Source organism: Epinephelus lanceolatus, chromosome 14 (assembly GCF_041903045.1).
Source record: "Epinephelus lanceolatus isolate andai-2023 chromosome 14, ASM4190304v1, whole genome shotgun sequence".
Classification (NCBI taxonomy): Eukaryota; Metazoa; Chordata; class Actinopteri; order Perciformes; family Serranidae; genus Epinephelus; species Epinephelus lanceolatus.
This window is the reverse complement of record NC_135747.1, coordinates 8,832,832-8,854,487: the sequence shown is the minus strand read 5'-3', so window position 1 is coordinate 8,854,487 and position 21,656 is coordinate 8,832,832. Positions and strand designations below refer to the sequence as shown.

The 21,656-nt window shown below is 40.0% G+C and overlaps 1 protein-coding gene across 17 annotated transcripts in view; it reads right to left on the bottom strand.

Annotated features, from left to right (window-relative positions):
* The window catches only part of tns1b (tensin 1b), a 239,075-nt gene that overhangs the window by 117,164 nt on the left and 100,255 nt on the right, over window positions 1-21,656 (bottom strand). For 16 of the 17 annotated variants that reach the window (XM_033617654.2, XM_078174332.1, XM_078174336.1 and 13 more), the window contains exon 3: window positions 17,807-17,844. In XM_033617654.2, the coding sequence (XP_033473545.2) occupies window positions 17,807-17,844 (38 nt within the window). Of the gene's footprint in view, window positions 1-1,096; window positions 1,714-17,806; window positions 17,845-21,656 lie in introns of those variants that run through there. The other variant, XM_078174345.1, reaches the window with a different exon arrangement.

The following is a 21,656-nucleotide window of genomic DNA, read 5'->3' as shown; positions in this document are numbered from 1 at the left end:
CCAGACAGCCACACAGACACGCTTGACAGGGAAGCTCACAGTTGTCAGTGTACAGTGCTATCCTGCAGATCTGTTTAAGAATATGTTCCATGTTTTCACAGTATGCCCTTATCCCTTTTCCTCCCCAATTTGAAGCAAATTGGAGGCAATTGTGACTCGCTCTACGTGCCAAAAATTCCCAAAGTGCTGTGGGGTTTTCTCACGCCTGGGGCGATGTTTTCTATGCAACAACTTTTGCAAGGGCCTATTGTGAAACACTGCGGCTGAATTCATGGCTGCAGACACACCAACACTGAAATCAGTGAAAGAAAGCTAACAAACACACTTTCACACTCACATAAAACACAGTACATTTTGTAAATAGTTGAAAAATCACTATTTCACCTCAAGTGTTTGTTGATTGTTTCTTTTTTAAACTGTGCTTTGACCTCTGGGTCAGAAAGGGTTAGGTTAGTACAGTATGGTAAAAACAGACAAACTACAGTGTCCTCCATAGGTGCTGGGAAGAGAAGAAAAGAGACGAGAGGAGACATACACCACCACTGTCATTCCAGTCATGACCATGGGCCACCAACCACAAAACATGGTAAGCCAAGGAGACCACACACAGACACAAGCACTACAGAAACAAGCAGTGCTTTGCTTGACATACACAGTAACACAACAAACACTTATTCCAATCTATCCCTCTTACATGCTCATTTACACACATCACTGTCATCCATACTAGCTAGAGAGGACATACTAGAAGCAATGCTGTGCACAGACACATGTAAGGATTGCAATCACTTTTTCACACACACACATACATTCATACTGTACATCTACTGTATAAATGCATATGCAAGAACAGAACATATAGTAGGCTACAAGCCAGTAGTACCAGTACTGCATCTATGCCAGGTTACATACCTATAATGACATACATTTAACAGCACCTAAAGCTTTCTCTTGTTCCCCACCAAATAAAGCAAATCCCTAATGCGGAGGGTTTGCTGTGAAACAGAGCACAGCCCAGCCAACACTTGGGACAGCCAAGCGCTCGGATGCCAGACAGGCAGCTGCGCTTTCCCCCTCTTACAACCACACTCCTTACCTGAAACACTGCGGTGGCCATCCTGTCTCAGTGTGTGTCGTTCTCTCTTTCACTCTTTGCTTTTCTCTGTCCAGTTGTGTTTTAGTGCTGCATTGTCCTTTCCCTTATCCCCTCTGTGCAGCAGAGAGGTTTTCTCTGCGCTCCAACCAGATGGCTAAAGCTAAATCCACTCACTGTTACCTTGGTGCAGCACGGAGCTGGAGGAGTGTACAAGTGTGTGTGTGTGTGTGTGTCGGAGAGAGAGAGAGAGTTGGTGTGTGTGTGTGTTTCAGGCTCCAGGCTAATAGGTCTGGCTAGTCTCTCCCTCTCTCACTCCTCCTCCAAGAAAATAAGCATAAAAATGTCTTAAGAGTCTTTATGTGCGCGCGAGAGTGGGGAGAAGAGCAGCCAAAGGCAAATCTTAACATCCCACAACTGGAAACGGCGCAGTGCAGCACTCGGCGCTGAATAAGCAGGCAAAGTCTGGCTACAGGCTATAGCTCTTTCCCTCTCTTTCCTCTGCCTGGGTTTTCTCCTCCCTCTTGTTCAGTCCATTTTCACCCGCCTCCCAAACGGGGAGACACATGAGTAACGAGAAAGGAGAAAAAATATTGAGCTGAATTTCCCAGGGAGATCAGGGGGAACGGGACATGAGCTCAGGAAACAAAAGCACAGCTTTTTCTCTCTCTGTCTCACTGTCTTTCTTTCTCACACACATACACACAAACACACACTTTCCTCACAAGCTCATTCTTCATTCGCTCCTTGTTATCAGCTTCTCAAGTTACAGGTTAAATATGAGTTGCCCCCCTCCACCCGCCTTTTCTGTCTCTTTCCCTCTCTCTCTGACTTTCCCTCACTCACACACACACACACACACACACACACACACACACACAGACTACACAAATACTCACACACTCACTCTACAGCTGCAATGAGAGAGAAAGTACTGTACCATGAATGAATCCATTGACTTCACAGCAACTCCAAAGTCAGACAGCGTCAACAGCAGCGTGGATATACATACTTATCAGTCGCTGGCTCTGCGTGTCTCTAAACTCAAAACACCAATAAATCATGTTGTTTTGATTCCAAGAGTTCAACTCGGTCTTAATATGCTGATATAATGAGATATCAGTGTGAACTTTGAAACCTGAAAACATGGACAGTACAGTACAGTAAAATACAGTAAGCCAGTTGACAACAACTGCTGATCACGATTTGATTACTGTCCCTTTAATTAATTCCTAAGGACCAGTGAAGAAAAAGACATATTTATAATGCGCTTACCTGGAATGTATGCAAACATACTCTTTAAATTTGTAGTCATCCTTTCCTCCAAACTTCATTAACCCTTCCATCTGCTGACTTACATTATTTATTACACTGCAAAACTTAATACACCTTTGTGGCTTTCATATGCATAATATACATAGATGGAAATAAATGCATTAATAACAAGCTCTTTGTAATTGTCAGAAACTAACTTGCTTCCAGCTTTGAGATCTTAATCAAGTTGAGGAGGTTGGTAAGGCCCCTGCTCTGGTGGTGCTGCTGTGAAGTTCGACACCAAGAAGCTGATTCAGTTTTCTGATGAGGCTCATTACTTGAATTACTGACGCTAAGTCATCAGACGACTTAAAGTAAAACGTTATCTGCAGCTGTCAAATTTGGGAAAACAGAGTTCAATACACATACACAACCTTGAGAAATCTGGCTCAAATGGCACATGCGAGTTGTCACTCACATGCCTTTTAAACTGGTAACTGTTCCTGGTAGCTAGCCAGCGTGTCAATCTGCATCCACATATCATGACAACCTATGGTACTAATCCCCCCCCAAAAAAGAGAAATTTCTCTCATTAGATAGAAAAATTTCAATGATGTGATCTGTGTTAGGATCTAAAAGGTTCTCCGATGGAAATGTAATCTTTGGATGTGGATTTAACTCCTCAAACACGTCCCCCGTTACTTTTGTCAGGACAATTTTCAATTTTCATCATCAGTATACCAAGTGTTGCAGTCATAAATATCCCCAGACACATCTTTTCACCATTTTCAAAATGTGTTTGTAGTTTGGTGATCCTTGGCAGCTGAAGCGTTAGAGCAGCAAGACTACAGTGATTTGTAAGATCTGTGTTGTGTTTACCTGTGATTTGTACATTAAGAGAAAGGGATGAAGCTTAGGATTGTTGATTTACTGTCAAACTGTTAACGTGTTATTTCCTCAGCCTGTAGAAATGATAATGAAGTCATTTTCAGTTGTCCTTTGACTCTCCAGAGGTACTGCTAACCTCTCAAGCATTGCAATGAAAAGCATGTTTGTCCAGAGGGCTTCAAGCTGCAGTTGCTGGACATGATGCTAAGAGCACCGAGACTCAATCAAATTAGTCAAATTGTGAGCCGTAAAACCAAATCATTGAGCTCAAAGATGCCCACAACCCCAATTGAGCTGAGCCCACCAACAACCTCTAGGGGCTTAAAAAATGAAACCAGAATGAAAGTGACAAAAACTGCAGTTCCCAAACTGAGACTATCCCCATAGACCCCTGTGTTAAAATGCTCGACTTTACAGTGGAACATGTTTACTGCCTGGTACAAAAAAATGGTTTTGGTTTTTATAGCTAATTTCAACATTCATGACAACTGTACAGGGGTTATTTTTTTATATAATTCAGCTGTTTACATTCTACTAAGTCTTAAAGTTGCGCATGTTAAAGAGCAGAGCTGCTTTGAGTGAGTGTCAGATCCACCCTTCGCTCCTCCACAGCTCCACACTCTCATCCAAATTTGGTAATTTCTGGCCGAATAAACAAACAACATAACAACAGAAATACTGAACTTGTCATTTTAAAACAGCAGTCCACAAACCAATGAGTGATGTCACAGTAGCTACGTCCATTTTTTTGTACAGTCTTTGACCTTAGTCTGGCTGAGTCTGGTTTGCCTGATACAGAAATGTCAATTCGTTAACCTCCCTTTCTACCTTCAGTGTGACATTGTCTCCACTCTGACTAATTTTAATGGGGGCGATTTCCCTAAACAACATATCTGCCTGAATCTAATGGCATCCACAGTGATGCTTAGCCATTCCAACATTCTGGTTTTGCTGGGGTTTTAAGAGTGAAGCAAAGTAAAAATTACAATGTCGGGCAAAACTGAGAAGACATGCCATCTATGTAAAACAGCTTGACAAAGATGTTATTCCCTCCCTGTGGCGCTGATCAGCTAGTCATGGCACTGAACTGATCAATTGTTTTTCAGTTGAGAAGCTGCTGTTACATGTAACAGTGCCAGATGTATCAGTCGACTCAGTGTAGTGGGCAGATTCAAAGCTCTGGACCTTATCAAAAGTCATGTCATAATTCTCTGTGGATTCCTAACCAAAAATGATGCTTTCACATTATAAATAGGGATTTCATCTACTGTTAATATAAACATATGGATTCGTTTAGATAGACTGTCTTTAATCTCATCTAGAATCATGATGGTAGTTGGGTAGTCTGAAAGTACAGTATGCGCTCTGACATTTAATTCGTTTCCACAGCCTTACCAGCTATTATCCAGTAGCAGACAAAAGGGACATTACCAAATAATGTTTGGTACAAATTTGTAGCACATTAAGTACTACACCTCAACATGGAAAGACTGTCTTTGATGTTGCTCTCAAGTAATTACACGGAAGGTACTTCTAAACGTAACACCTTTAACTCAAGCCATGCTCACCAGATGTCGGCGCAGTAAGTATTATTTAATTCACTATTAATGACAAGGGCCAGGAAGGAAGGGAGGGCCGCCACAGAGGAGCCATGTGGTTTATGGTAACAAAACAACATGCTTGTTTATGTGGGGTGCACACCTTTAAAGTAGAGACCAGGCAGAACTGTGGGAAATGGGATTTCCCCTTGTTTTCTGCTGTCTGTGTTTGTCCATGTGGGTATGAGTAACTGTATTTAGAGCTTTGTGTTGCCACACTCACTGAAATGCAATTATGCATAGCAACAGTTACGTCTCTGTAGTTTGGGATTGTAAAGTATGGGAAAGTTGTCTGTCTGTATTTGAGACTATAATATGTTTCTCTTGGTCTAGTCTATTTCCTTTGACCTGGCTTCATGATCCTGTGAATGCTGTCTATAATGTGTGGGCCAGGGATTTCTAGTATTAGCTTGAGAAAAACAAAATTCTGATTAAGACAGACCACTAAATCGTTGACAGATCCCATCATCAGTATGAATCCTTTTGTACATGACTGAACAAAGTCCAGCCATAGTCCACCTATGTTTTTCAGATTGTATCTTTAAATGTGAAAAACATACAGAACTGTTGAGTAATAAGCAAACCAGAACAGATCACAGATCAAAAGTGCCATCCACATTTTGCTGTTGAGTGAATGAGCGGGATTGAAAGAGACAAAGACAGAGGAAGAACTAGAACTACCACCTTGTGGTTGTATGTCTCTGCAAACCCATCAAGTTGCAGTTACAGTTTACATCAATGTCTCTGAAAACATGAATGCTTCACACACTGTCACACCTACGGGCAGCAAGGTGGGCACCCAAGATTAGTGTCACCAATTCAGTATCTGACCAATTGCCCCTTCTGTGTGAGTTATGACATTGAGTAATGGCCAGAAAAGTGTTTTTTGCACAATATTATGATGTCACAGTGAAGTTGACCATTGACCATTTGGATATAAAATGTCATCACTTTATGATTTTATCTAATTAGAAATTGGAAGTGGAAGTGGAAATTTTGTCAAAGTTGGCATATAAATTCCTGAGTTATGGCCAAAAACATGTTTTGTGAGGTCACAGTGAATTTAACCTTTGACCTTTGGCCAAATTTGAGAAAATTCCCTCCAGGCCTTCTTGAGATATCACGTATATAAAATGAGATGGGTGCAAGGTTACAGTGACCTTGCCCTCTGACCACCAAATTCTAATCAAATTCATCCTTGACTCAAAGTGGATGTTTGTGCCAAATTTTAAGAAATTCCCTCAAGGTGCTCTTGATGTGTCATATTCTTGAGGATGAGACCGATGCAAGGTCACAATGACCTTGAACTTTGCCCTTCTACCAGCAAAAACCATTGTTACGTCCAAATGACATCTGTGCCAAATTTGAAGAAATTCCCTCATAATATTCTTGAGATATTGCATTCACAAGAATGGGATGGACAGACAGACAGACACACAACTAGAAAACATATTGCCTCTGGCCACGGCTATTGCTGGCAGGGAGCCATAAAAACAAGTACAGTAGTCTTTGTTAGCTAATGAATAATAAACCAACCCGTTCTCTCTCCCAACTCATCCAATATTGAAACTTGTTTAGTAGCCCCTGGTTTCCAATTTCAACGCACCAAGGTAGTATAAAGAGCAGGAAAGTCTGCATAGGGAGGCCAGGGTGGACAGATCGGTCAAACACACACAGGACTTTTACCCAGGAGACCACTGTTCATATCCCATGTGAAACCAAAAGTCAACATTGAGTTATTTTTATTTTGTGATGTACATCATCTTGACATTAGGCAGTTTACTTGTCAGTTAAGTTACATAACAAACAAACATCACAAACGTGGTCATTTCTTAAACCTGTAAAAATTGTACTGGACCTGTATGCTTCCCGTACACAGGAAGTTTATTTTATTTTGAAGACTCAATGTGCATACAACAAGCAGAAACTGAGACTTCCAAAACTGATACTGGAGGGGTACCTAGAAAGTCACAGTTTGAAGTGTAGGGCTACTGACCAAGCTGCCATATTTGACAAGTTGAGGAGTGAGAACATGCTGGACAAACAGAGAATAAGACAAGAAGGAAAAGAGGGACATGGAGAAGGAGGGCTATCTGGGTGAGGTCCAGTTTCACGAGTCTGACTCAGGCTTTCCCAGGCAGCAGATGACTGTCCCCCAGCGCCCAGTGGAACGTTACACCAATGCCCATGCAGCTTACAGACCAGATTTAACATGGATTTTTCTCCTGGATGGTCATGATTAAGAAGCAGGAGCTCGGTGGAAGCGGGCACGGGATGGAAAAGTTGTCACATTGAATCAAAAGACAGGCTGGAGATATGTGGGTGGGGAGTTTGAACAAAAAAGTCTCAGAGCTCCCTCAGCATGTAATGAGGAGATGTCCTCCAGCGAGTCATTTCACACACAGCTGTTGTAGTAGTCAAGGAAGATTAGTGATAGCGGAAAAGAGGACATATGCTCAGCAACTGTTCCACACAAAACTAAATGTTCTAGAGAAAATAACTAAATTACGCAACTGCATGCTCTACAAAGTCATCCCCTTCACTTATTCCCTCCATTGCTGTCTCCTGCATACACTTGGCCCATTGTTGACATTCTTTCCAGCAACTCTTGATTACTCCATCATGTTAAAGGCTGGGCGTTCCTGTTTGTTTTCTCTGCTGTATCTATGCACATGTCACTACCATGCAGTTACTAAATACATGGCCATAAGCCACTGCTTCTTGTGTAAGCGCTTCGCTCACGCACTGGGACAAGGAGAGATGACAGATGAGTGTTTTTGGTTTATATGAAACTCACAGGTCAATGAACCTGTTTTTCTTCTTGCAGTCACTATTGAGCCACAATTAAGCTCATAATTGGGCTTAAGTAGACAACAACAACAGCATATTTTATTTACATGATTCAAGTTAAAGCTGCACACAATATTTTTGTTAACAGTGGATTAAAAGAGTATGTGTAATTTGAAAGATGTCCCGTTCAATAAACCCCCAGAGAATTATCACCAGACTCTGCAGTTCCTCTCAGCTCTACAGAGCACTTTAGCATTGTTCTGCTCAATGTTTTGGTTTTACAGTCTGCAAATTAACTGTTTCGGTTCAGTCTCAATGCTCTCATTAACTCAATGGCCAAAAAGATGACTCTCTGATTGACTCTGTGTCAGCCAGATGTTTAAATAAGCAACTGTTAGCCAACATGTTAGCCGTAACAACTCTATTGATCGAATCACAACATAAAATCAAATGGTCCTGAGCTAATGCTGCCTCCATTAGTTAAGTTTTTAGCCACCTAAAAAAGGCCCATCCAAAAAAATCTATATCAGCTTACACAGATACAGCATCCACTTAAAGATATATTAATTCCTTTAGGTGGCTAAAAATCAGCTACTAGATTAGGTCTATCAAAAATGCTAGCAAAGCAACACAGTACATAAAATAAGCACAAAAGCAACATCAAATAGGTTCAACCACTGTGTTTCACCATACATCTTTGTTATAGTTATGGCTGAAAATGACAACAGAAATAAACAAATTTGCTGATTTCTCATATCTTCGTGATTGAAATCAATTGCCAGTTGTCTACCTGGAAGTGACTGTTGTTGTTTGTGCAACATCATGTTAACTCAGCCTGTAAGGCAATAATAAGTCAGGGTTGTGTTTACAGCTTGTTTTGCTGCTCCCATTTGGCCAAAATATAATCAATAAATGCAGCTTCAAAGTCATCTTAGTGTTCTCCCATCACTGCATTACCTTCAGTGTTTTGATATATCTCTAAATATGGTGCATTTTATTGCAAATATTCTGACTAAGTGACCCATTCTAAAATCAGAAACATAATGTTGCAAATTAGAGGCCTTATGATTTATCCCGTGCTTTTGTTGTTGTTGTATACCCGCATGCTTGGTCGTGAGGAGGAGGGCAAAGCAGCGAGCATGTGTTTTGTCCTGTGCCTGCTAATTCAATTAGCCTCAGAGCTGTTGGCTGGCTCTGTATTTGATCAGACTCGGAGCTGCTTACTTGAAAATACAGCACAGGGATTCAATGCCATGGCGACATCTTTGAAACTTCACTTGGGATTACATAATGTCTCCTGTACTTACAGTCAAAGAATAATATGTTGTGTCTTTCTATTAATGGCTAGTTTATTTCAGAATGACTAAAAACTACAAATTGGACAATTGCAAAAAAAGCCACCAGCTTTAGCGTGAAATCAGTCTGTGATAGCAAATGCATGTGACCTTGTGTAAATGATAAGCATCAAGAGGTTTGACCACTAACAGTTGTTTTTTTGTAAAGCGGGGCTGCACAATTTACCCGCTCACACTATCTGAGGAGTGGAACAATACCTTATAATCATAACAAACAGTAAAACTTTTATTGACAGTTTAAGTAAATTACATGTCATCAAGTCTTATAAAGGTCTGAGGAATAAACAGAAATTGAATTTAGTCTGAGAGGTGTTGCATTACCATTGAGTAGACATGAAAGTCAAAACAACCTCTAACAGGTATTTAAGGCACTGCCATTATAAGCAAAAAAAAACCTGAAATCCCTTATGCCTGTGCCAAAGCACAGGCACTAGGAGCACTAAGTCACACACTGACACAGCTTCCAAAGCTTCCAATTAATGCCTGTGTGATAAATCAGCCCTGTAGCAATGTGTGGTATCTAAAGGAAGTCACTGGAACAGAGGGTAAACCAAATGATCTTGACAGCTGCTGTTGGAGTCAGAGGTTACATGAGACAGAATGGAGTTTAAGGACAAAAACAGATTTCATGTCCATCTAATTCTGCACATTTCGGCTACTCCTCAAAACTACCTAAAGGAATCAAAGTTTAAAGTTGTGGTAAGTTTAGTAAACCATTAGTTTATCAGCAGAAACGTATTCAACAATTAAGATGGCCAATTCATTCATTCATTTATCAAGAAAAAACACACCTGATGACAACGCACACATGATGATAGTAAGCAGGGATAGTGTTCACCAAGTTCACCATACGAGTTAAGTGTGTTAGCATGCTAACATGCTAATTTGCACTAAATAAACAAAAGCTGATGGAAATGTCACCTTTTTGATATCAGATATTTGGCCATTAACCCAAAAAAGTAAAGAAGGTAAAATAAATACATAAATAAATTTGGACCTAATGTTGGCACTAGATGGGATCACCAAAGTTACTACAATCCATCCTGAGGGGATGAATTATAGGAAGGGGGTGAATGTTTATACAAAATTCCACTGCAATCCATCCAATAATGGTTGGGACATTTTACTCAAAAACACAAAGGTCAACCTCATGGTGGCACAAAAAGAAAAGTCATAGGAGCCCCATAGTCATTAGAATTGATCCTCTGGGAACCATAATCGTTCATTAAAAATTCATGACAATCCATGCAATAACAGGCAAGATATTTCAGCCTGGACCATGGTGGTGGACCAACTGACTGACCTTGCCACCCTGAGAGCCCCACTGCTGGCATGGCTCAAACCAGAGCCAACTTCTCAGATCTGAGGACATGCTGCTTTGTTCTGTTTTAGATCTGTAAACTGATCAGCTTTAGGATTTTGGACAGTTGTTACTTGGGCTTTAAAGGGATAGTTTACTTCAAACACTACAAAGGAAGAGAAAATAAATAGTATGGGAGTTTTATGGTAGTGCTAAGATGGCAAAGTAAAGCGGCGAAAGTTTCCTCAACAGCGTCCACTTAGACTGACAGTGAATTTTTAGGTAGGCTTTTTTTGATAGGCTAAATACATTTCAGTGTCAACTCCCATTCACAGCAATGTACTGCTGAGCTTCTGGGGTTCTAGTCCTGTCTGTTTCTGCAAACAGGGAGCTCACCACCAGCCATTTACTGAAATTAATATACTGACTATATACAAGTACCTCATACAGCCCCACTTCAAAAATCCTAAACTATCCCTTTAAGCTCGGTTTTGCCACTGAAGTATGGTCTCTTTAAAGACTGACTAACTGGCTTTGTGCATGAAGCTCCTGGTGTCCAGGCAGCTACTGTAACCTTCCACAGCCATAAATCCAAACTGTGTTCAGAAGGTAAGAGGAACACCAGCTGCAAACCTGATGTTCTCTCTCAGAAACACACCTCACATGCGTGGATACAGGTGTTTGGATGTGTCAAAGACTTAGAGGCAATAAATACTGAGAGATAGATGACCTGTCTTATTCTGAGCCGCACCAAGGACTTTTCAGACTTTCGCTCAGAAATGTTAAAAATGTCGGGAAACGGTTGCCACTGACATGCAAACAGTGCCAGAATGACTGCTTGTTTAAACACAGTGCAATGCAGTTTAATCCAGAAACTTCCTGGAACGGAGGAGGATTAAGTAATCAATCACAAATATGCAGGTGTATCCACAACTAGGGAACACAAATTATTGATTTGATTGATTGCTTATCCTTTCTTAAAAATAATGCATAAATTCCTCATTATAGTCTATTCACATTTGTCGAGCTCAGAAAGATTCAGAGCAATCTAAGAACTCTTATTAAGACTGTTACCTCATCCAGCAACACAAAGAAGCAATTTGCAGCTTTTCACTTGGCAAACATGATGAGCAAAATAAGGACATATCCATCAGCAAGCTGCAAGCAGCAGATCTCTTACTGAGGCATGTTGTGCTCTATGAAAGGAAATGAAGGGGTCACAAATAACAAATCTGAAATAACAAAAACACACAGCGGAGGTCAGCCAGCACTAAGAAACCCAGGATTTTTCTCCAAACACGCATTCGCAGAATTTCAGGAGCTGGGAAAAATGAAAACAAATGCTTCGTCATTTTGGAGCGAATAATGAAAAACTAGTGGAGTGAGAGTGTGTTCATGTTCTTCCACTTTGCTTTCTCAGACCTCCTTCCTAATTAACAGTGGAACATGGTAGTTTCCTTCTCAAAACACACTTGACAGGCAACGAAGGATCAGAGAAATCTAATAGGTTGTACTCAGCACCTCAGCCTATTCCTGACTTTAAGTGTTTCCAATCCAGCAGAGCCTGACCAGTGTATCAACGGCCTCATATTTTAGCTGATTCTAGCTTATCAACACATTCTCACTCCCAACTCCTCAAATATAGCAACTTGGTCAGTGGCCCTATGCCTCAAACTATGATGCTCAAGGTATTCCTCCGGTTTTGGACACACAAGGACGGCAAGTCAATTTCTACTTGTTACATGCAGGGTGAAATGGAGGTTCTGTCACTAAAACTGCTTAAGGTTTAGGCAACGAAATAAATTGGTAAGGTTTAGGAAAAAGATCATGGTTAGAGTAAGAATAACTACGTTTGTATGTAACTTAAAGGGATGCTTCGCCAATTTTCAACCAGCTTTGTATCATAAAAATGTGGGTAGTATGTGTTAATCAACTGTGGTAAACTTCCCTCCATCTCTCCCTGTTCCCCCCCTCTCGCTCAAACTGCAGGCTGTACTTCCACATTTTCATATTACACCCCCCCCATGAAAAAAAGCAAGCCAACCACCACCCGCCGTCACATTATGTCACCTACCCAACTATGGAACATGAACTTGAACTTTTTACCAGACTCTATGTCTCTGTCCCAATGCAAAAAGAAACTAAAAGGTGAGTCGATGACAAAAAGATATGGAGCTGTATAAATCATCACTGTGTTGTGTGGTTGCTGTGTTTCTGCATAGTACTGATTTATTTGATGTTATGCTTATTTATTCTCAGTAGTGTTGATTGTGTGGAATATACGTATCATTACTGACATTTTATTTTGCATCATGTTGTATTTTTTAATCTATGTATACTTCATTCTTCCCTTTAGGAGAGGTACCAAGAAAAGCCCTTTCTGGGTGTCTACCTCACCTGTAAACTGTATTAATTTTACTCTTTCTCTGTTCTTTTATATCTAAATGTGCAAACTTAAATTTAAATTTTAAGTTGTAGGTTTTCTACCTCTTGAGCAATAGCAAATTCCATGATCCAATATTTTTTACAGTATGTTTATACTGAGTGTCAAACTGAAAGTGAAATGTTTTTTAATTGTACAAAACAGGAAGAGGATGTCAGTGATTTGTGAACGATTAGAAAATAGGGTTCCCCTCAGTGTACAAATACAATGAAAACTGAAATCATTCTTCTGTCGCTATAGCAAATTGATCCTTTTTCTGTTTGTTTCTGGTCAGGTAGCACCAATTTCCAGTTGTGAAATACTTCTTTACATTAATGACCATGTCACGTGATGTAATTGACATGTGTGACATGACATGCATGTCACCTAAAATTTGTCTACTTGTCCAGAGGGGGTGAGCTGCCATTTTTAATCCATTCCAAATAGGGCTGTGCGATATGACGATATACATCGTGTGACGAGAGAAAAATGTCTATCGTTTCATATTTTGCTCCATTGTTTATATCGTTGTGACGCAAATTACACTTTTTACAGCAATATTTTTCGTCATTTGGAGTCTGTCCATCTTTTGCACGGATCACATTGATACATTACTCTTCTTGGCTTTTTAATTCGTGAAGCTTTTACGGCACTTACAGTAACATAACGAGTTTATATACTGTAACTCCACCGCTGTCTGTCTCTGCTGCGCTGCACACACTGAGGGCTCAGCCCCGCAGCGCTGAGAAAGAGCAGACAAGCACCAAGACGGCGACAATATTCAGACCAAATCAGGTGGTGCGGAGTACAGTCTCAGTGTTGAGCGGAGGTGTGAGCGTGTTTGTGCTTTAGAACATAACTGCTGTGAAACAATCAGAAAATAATGTTTTATTGATCTGATTCACCAGCTTTCTCGCTACCAGCACTCTCTCTCTTCACGCACTCTCTAGCTTGCTCAACGACAGCTGCTCTCTCTCTCTCTCTCTCTCTCTCTTTTTTCTCTTGTCTTCTTTAAAATGAGTCGGATGCCCAAATCATCGTAATGTTATCAAACGAGGAGAAATGTCCTTCCCTCGTCCCAGTAACGTTTTTGTACTTTTTATTCATTGGATTAAAATGCGCTATATCATGATATGTATTGTTATCGGGATATGAAATGACCTATATCGTGATATGTATTGTTATCGGGATATGAAATGACCTATATCGTGATATGAGATTTTGGTCATATCGTCCAGCCCTAATTCCAAAGTATGACAGGAGCAACTCTGTGTGCAATTCTTTACTTCAAATCAATAAAAGTAACATAATAAGGGTGGACTCAGCTAAAAGTCTGTAAATGAAGGGAGTGAAAACTGAGGAGAAAAAGAGCCTGGGGTTGAAAGTGATAAGGGTGAGTGTTGCTGCCATAAACAACAGATACCACAGACCACAACTGAGAAGCACAATATTTTTTACAGTATGCTTATACTGAGTGTCTGTTTTAAACAGGAAGAGGATGTCAGTGATTTGTGAACGATCAGAAAACAGGGTTCACCCCATTGTGAACAACTGAAGTGAACATAGTGAACTTTCATTTAATTAGCTTTGTTATTGAATGGTAGGTGCAAGGCCGGAGCTTCAGCTGTGCCCACCATTGCACTGTATGGCTGAAATTAGCGTGAGCACACCAAGAGCTCTTAAGTATTCTAAGGTTTTACCTTTCATTAACACTCTCACAGCAGCAGAGTGGGAAAGTCCCAGACATCCTGCCACTATTTTTTTTTTTAGAAAGAGGTCAAGTTTAAGCAGAGGACGAAGTCGTAAAAAAATTGACAGGTAGGGTATTCAGTGCAAATGTACCATGATTTGGGAAAAACTGACCTTGAAATCCCCTGTTAATCTCCACGGTGACCTGATACACTCTCTGTGGCTCTCTCCTGTCATCACCCAGGAGTGAAATCTTACTGACAAGATTTAAAGCATTTTTCACCTCCAGGTGTGAGCAAACACACCTAAGGGTGAGGGACACATGTGTTCACACACACACACACACACACACACACACATACACTGGTCTGACCATTTGTTTGCAGATGCCAGGTTAAATATGGGCCACATATTAGTCTTATCTTGAGACAGAGATTTATAACTGTAGTGTGTACTTGGGATAACTGTCGCAGCTGAGAGTTATGATCAGGAATTGGATTCCTAACATGTAAGGTCATATATGACTGACAGAACATAGAGAAGGGCTTCATCTGGTTTTTAAAATAAATAATTCATAAAAATGTACCCAACGGTCTTGTAGGCCTGACTGAGTACCGATAGTGATCAAGCTTGACCCTGTCATGGTCACTCCCTTGTTTTTCATCTCAGGCTTGTTAGCAAATTGCTTCCTGCCAAAGCTATGACATGTTGGGTTGAAATGTTTAGAAAAGGAAATGCTGCTGTGATTTTTGGAGATGGAAAGTTTCGCTTTTGTATATATATGGACACTGGGAGTATGTTCTGGGCTCCTTTAACGTCTCCGCCCACAAATTTGACCTGTGACTTCCTGAAATTCAAACGTTATCAACAAGTATGGAGCATAGGCTTTCGTACATCACACTTTTACAGCGGCATAAAAAATTGAGTGGGTTGTCTTGAACGTGGAGAAAAAGAGACATTTTGCTCCCTATTTATTTATCCTCAATAAGACCTATTCACACAGGAGTCATTACAGGGACCTCAGGCATAAATCAGTTACCCACAACTTCTGCATTTGGAAAAATATATTCACACAGCAGTACTCAAAAAGGGTAACAACTTTGAGCAGTTTTCCACTGTAACTACTTTCCTACCTTCTACTGGCCGAAATACACCAGCACAAACGTGACGCTACACTTGGGTAGGGCGGAGCAGGGTTTTTACCTGCGACACAGACTCCATCTTTTGTAGTGTGTAATTGTGTGCCACCTTCTGTGCACATACTGAGCTTTGTCAAGTGATACTGTAGTTTAGAAACGCAGGCTTGGGCTTTATTATCTGACACTGAATTAATTAACTGGATTGTTTTAACTGCAGGATCATTGATGCATTGATCTGATTGACTTAATTTCATGTGAAATCTATAAACACCCCAAAAAATGTATCTGCTGTGTCACATTGCCTATGCTGCATGTTCATTTTAATCAATTTTAAACAGACTGTATTCAGTTTTTTTCTTTTCTATTCAGTTTTTAATTGAAGGAGTGCTACTTAGCCACGCAAAGGGAAAAAAAGAAAAAATAGACCAGTCATGTTAAAAAAAAAAAGAGAGAGAGAGATAAGCAGCCCCCACCTAAGGGTAGGTAAGAGTCATAATATTTCAGCACCTGGGTAAATAAAAATAAAACACTGCATGCCTAGATACAAGGGCTGGGAATCACCAAAGGCTCCATAATATGATACTATCACAATAATTCAGTCACAATACAATATTATTGTGATTTTAAATGTGTTACGATATGCTGAGTTTTGCGATAAAATCTATTGCACTATATTGCGATTTATTACCTTTTTTTAAACTGCAAATAATGTCCCCAAAAGAAAACTTTGTCAACATCTATTTTATCCAATAAGATAAAGTTTCAGTCTTTTATCTCACTTCAGTCTTTTCTGCAGCAGCAGCAAAATGTATCTAACGGACTGAAAAAGCAACTGATTATATTTTTCAAGTAGGCTCCCTAAAGTTTCATTTGTAATTAATAATTCACACAATAAAAAAAGCAATACTTGGTACTGTATGATGCAATATTACCCCATAAAACTATCGCGACACTATGCTGTATCAATTTTTTTCCCCCAACCCCTAATAGATACCACTACAGGTTAGTGGGTTAATACATTGGGGTTTTATTTGGCATTTAGCTGAACACAGTCGTCACAAGAATACTTGAACTGCAAAATGACCATCTTTATGTGTTACCTTCAATTTGTGAGGAAAACTTTGTTTTTCTAACATGCCTACACGGTGAATGGAGAATCCAAAAAAGGTGAACATTCTTCATTAATTGCATGAGAGTTTCTAAACTGATGTTTTGATAGGCTACAGTTTTGATTTTGTTTAATGTGGTTCCCATTTACTACAATTGAGAAATGTTTGCCTTCTTTTTTAATCTTTTTGGATTCGTTCATCGTCATTCAGGCATGCAAGAACAACAAAGTCAAGGTAACATGTGGTGAGTATTTGATATACAAATGGTAATTTTGCAAGTGAAGTACAGTATTCCTTTAAATCTTCCAATTCTATAGGCACTTTTTCTGGATAACGGTTAAAATACTGCAATGCAGAGACAAATGTGAAAGCTGGCATTGGCTGGGCTTATCATTTTAATCATTTTGCTCTACTAGTTGCCTGTCCTGCATGGTTGACCAAAGCCCCCACCTCGTATTTAGCATAGCCGGTCTGCCCTGCACCCCTGGCATTTCCTGTCAGTAAAAGAGGGATTGGGCAAAGCTGGCAAGTAGCACCCATTTCAATAATGGATACCAGATGAAGGGTGTGTATATACATAGGTGTGTGTGTGTATTCACGTGCTCATGTGTGCAAATGTTCCTGTAAACCTTCATGGCAGTTGTACTTCTACACACAAAAAACACACAACCTTCCCTTTTTAACAACCCTGCAGGAACTTCAGCTTCATCTGTTTTCCCTCCCATTTTCTTCTACGTGCTCTTTGCCTTTCTAAAACAAGATGAATCAAGCGACGGCTCCATCCAGAGGTCTTTTATTTTTAGACGCAGGGTGATCTCCAAGACGCAAGAGTTTGTCCAATATAAACACATTCTGGTACAAAGAGCACTTGTTTAGACATTCTTAAGATTTTTTGAGAACATAAACTCCTCAAACTCCACCTACCCCAACATCTGCATGTATATATGCTCAGACACACGCACATACCGAAGAGTAGCTGACTCCACCTAAAACATAATATTTCCTCCTGATAAGCTCAAATGGATATTAAAGGGCAAGTTCAGATTTTTCTTGTGTTCTTCTCCATGTAGAAAGCAACACATGTCTGATGCATAAAGCCATAAGAAAAGCTTTTTTAATCCTTTTTGTCAGTGTGTGTGTTTTTAAATACAAAATAGTTTAACTCTTACCTTGACTTCACATTTCTTGTGGCAGGCTATTCGGCACACTGGAGAAAACAGAAAAAGTGAAAAACAAAATTAACTTCACACTTCATAAAAATCTCCCCAAACGTTGCGGACGAATCCAAACACTGTGGTCCAGCATGAATCATGACATTGAGTAGTTGTCAAGGAGGTATGAAAAAGCAAGAGGTTCATTCAAATTCCACAACGTGTTTGTTCTGTGGTCAAAGTCAAATATCATCTGCTGTTAGCAGGCTAATGCTCAAGGCCCAATGTTAGCTTTGTGCTCTTTGAACACTGGCCCCCTATCAAAGACTTAATTCATTATTCTGAGAGATTATGAAATACTGAAGGATCTGACGTCTGTGTTGTTTGGTTTAATTAACTTTGAGATTATGATCAGTAGAGTACTCTTGCGTCAAACATATAGCCTAACGTCAAGTCAGTGATAACATGTGGAACTTGACTGAAACTGCTCTGATGAATGATAGCTTCAACATATTTTTCATCCACCACACCAGAGCAGAGCTTTACAGACAGCTGCACAGATGTTCTAAAGAGATGCTTATCAAGACAATATAGACAAAACTCAACTGCACGTAATAAAGGAACCATTGCGTCCCTCTCAGTTAGAACATAGCACAACATTTTCCAGACTAAACAGCTTTTAATCCAGCAAGTAATTCAACCTTTATCTAGTCTCTCTTACACATATACAATGGCCAACCTTAAACCTTTAACTCCTAAACTGAAGTGATATTTCTTTATTTCTCTACAGGTCGAAACGTTTTTTCATTGATTTTAGACAATAAGGATTATGAAATTCTACAGCTCAATGACTCTTGAAGCAGCCCATTTGCCTGAAGAAAATGTCAGCATTGTGTGTTTCTGCAAACCATGAATATGTGACATTTTCACATTTCATCTGTATCACGTCAACTTTTCTAAAGTGACATAGCAAATGAGCTGACTTTGTCATCTGAAGTTGGAGGGGATGGATGGTGTTTCACCTCAGAGAGACGCCTGCCAAGCTGCAGACCACTGCTCAAGACCAACAAACAACAAAAGCGTTTATGTTTTAGTGAGACATTACTGACTTTTTAGGTTCCAAACATGGGTGTTTTGTAGCGACGACAATGTTTTTCCTGCCAACACAGTGGCATAAAAACAGCGGTCGTTTTTTAAGGAGACATTGCTGCTTTTACTCCTTTGAAACATATCCACTACATAATATCATGCAAATGGAATGTATCTGTTGTTTGCAGAAATATACAATGCCAATAGTTTTTTCTGACAATTGGGTTGCTTGAAGAGTAAGTGAAACCGTGGGTAAGAATTTCCCATCCATATCTCGAGAATAATATTTCAAATACTTAAATTTAACAGTCTGTGTAATCAATACACTCTCGCTCCGACCTCGTCACATATTGACATTTGGTCATGGACTTTCCACATCAACATACGATGTGCAAAGAACCCTGGGTGCGCTGGTTGTTGATGCTCTGTCAACTTCAGCCTGTTACATGCTTTGACTTTAATATACACTTCCATTTTTACAGAAAATGTATAGTTTGCATACAGTCTCTTTCAAAGTAAATGCAATACATCGGTACAAATTGACACTGACAAATGCCCGTGGTAACATTTAGCCAACACACGCACGTGGTTGAATTTCGGCAACAAAAGCACGTGGTTGGGTTTAGTTAAAAAGAGCAGGGTTTGGCTTTACAATCATGCGGGAAACACCAGCTTCCAGGGTGAAAGTCAGTGATTGTTGGACCCATCCACCACCCCTCCTCCCACCCTACTTGGACTTCCGCCACCTTAACTTTCATTGTTGTCCCACCGCGTATCCCCACTGCGGAGAGCCATTCAACAATAACGCTGACCAGCCCAGCATCATGCCACCATGAAAGGACGACTTTTTTCATGGGTGTCAGACCCTGGAAGTCACTGACCAAGCGTCAGTTTTCGACAACTTTGGACTGAGACCGGGTTGATGTAATTGAGGGAAAATAGCTCTGTGTGGTAATTTAAGCTAAATGTACACATTATCATGCGAACAATAAAAAATCTTTATAGCTAATGTGTAATTTGTACCATGGTCATCATCTTCGTTTAGCTTGTCAGCATGCTAACATTTGCTAAATAGCACTAAGCTGCAATTGAGGCTGATGGGAATATCAAACCAAATTTTACATCAATAGTTGTTGTGACACTTCAGTCATAATCGAAGATGACAAAATGCTGGAGGCTCAACATGAAGGTTCAGGGGATCATTAGGACACATCCTCTACGAACCATTAATGTCTACACCAAATATTAACAGATGTGGCAATATTTGGATGGAAAAGTGAAAACTCTGGCCTGCTGGTGGCGCAAGATGGGAAGTCAGGGGCTCACAAAAGTCATTTGGATTTCTCTGGGGACCTCAGATCAGTGTTGCCAAATTGGCAACTTTGTCACTAGAAAAATGAAAAATGGAAGTCAAATAGTTGCCTACCTTTCAGTTTTGTTTTGGACTCCACTAACTTCTGAGAAAAATATCTGGCTCTTTAGCTGCTAAATGCTCCACTATTTTCACCAGCTACTTGCTAATTTTGTGTGTCTGTCGTTTGGCGCTGGGCTGGGATTGTTTAGTGGGCTTATCAGATCTTTTGTTATTAAAACAGCTTTAGCTGGAATCAACACTGATGAGAGTGGTAAGATTAAACCAAAACAGTAAAACTTTGTTTCCTAAAACTAAAACAATGAGCTAAAAGGTGCTATAAAGCTCTGTAGAACGGAGGGGAACTACAGAGTCAGATAATAATTGTCTGTGGTTTTGTCATATGGCTGACATACAAGCGGTTATGAGAGCCAATATTAATATTAAAATATTGTTTATTGCTACTTTAAAGAAACAAGCATTTTTATCAGTGAATTCACAGAGTGCTATGTTATGTGGGAGACAGAGTTGAAAGCAATTCATTACAATCTAGCGCACAATCAAGCAAGATAGAAGACATTGTTCTACTATTGAATTTCAACATATTTTCTCTAGCTTCCTTTCTGCCCCGAGCCCTCCCTCTGGACTCCCACTGGGTCTACAAATAAGGGTCAATGGGGGAGAGCACCTGGACCAGCCGCTCATAAATTGCTTGAGTCCCTCGAAGGACAGAGAATCAAAATACAGCTCAGTGTGCCGAGGCATAAGCTTTCCAAATAAAGGAGAAGACTGTATGCTTTTACTGGAACACCCTACACCTTATGTAATGAGTTATTCTTCCTGTCTCCAGACACATTTTTCAAAGCAAGTGTAATATCTATTGTGATTAGTTGTCACTGATATGAATTTGGGAGGTGGCCAGTCCTCACATTGTGTGAGAGTGGAAATCATGCCTATGTTATATTATATCTGTGTTATGTTGTATATTTTCTGAACCCTGCACTCCCTGTTATCTTTGTTGCCTCAGATATACAGTACGCTTCTTAAACACTTTGTTATCTCTGATGTATGTCCATTAATCACACAAGATATTTCTCAAACACAGACCTTCGTCTTTAAAACCACGTGCTCTAGTGTGTCTTATGAAAAATCCCTCCTCTCAGGGCATGATTGTTTACAAAGTCAATGGAAAGTTGAAGTTAGACAATTCGCCCGGAGAAGATGTGTCCCTGGGAGCTGAAACTGTTTCAACACGAGCAGAAAAAAATCATGCTTATCCTGGTTATGAATGTTATGAATGTGATTCATAAATGCATTCACATTAAACATGGTCAGTGTGTCCATTGATAGCTCGTTTACAGCTAACATCTGTACAGCCAGTTCACTGGCTATACTGGGGCCGAATACACTCAAACGACCCAGTGGATA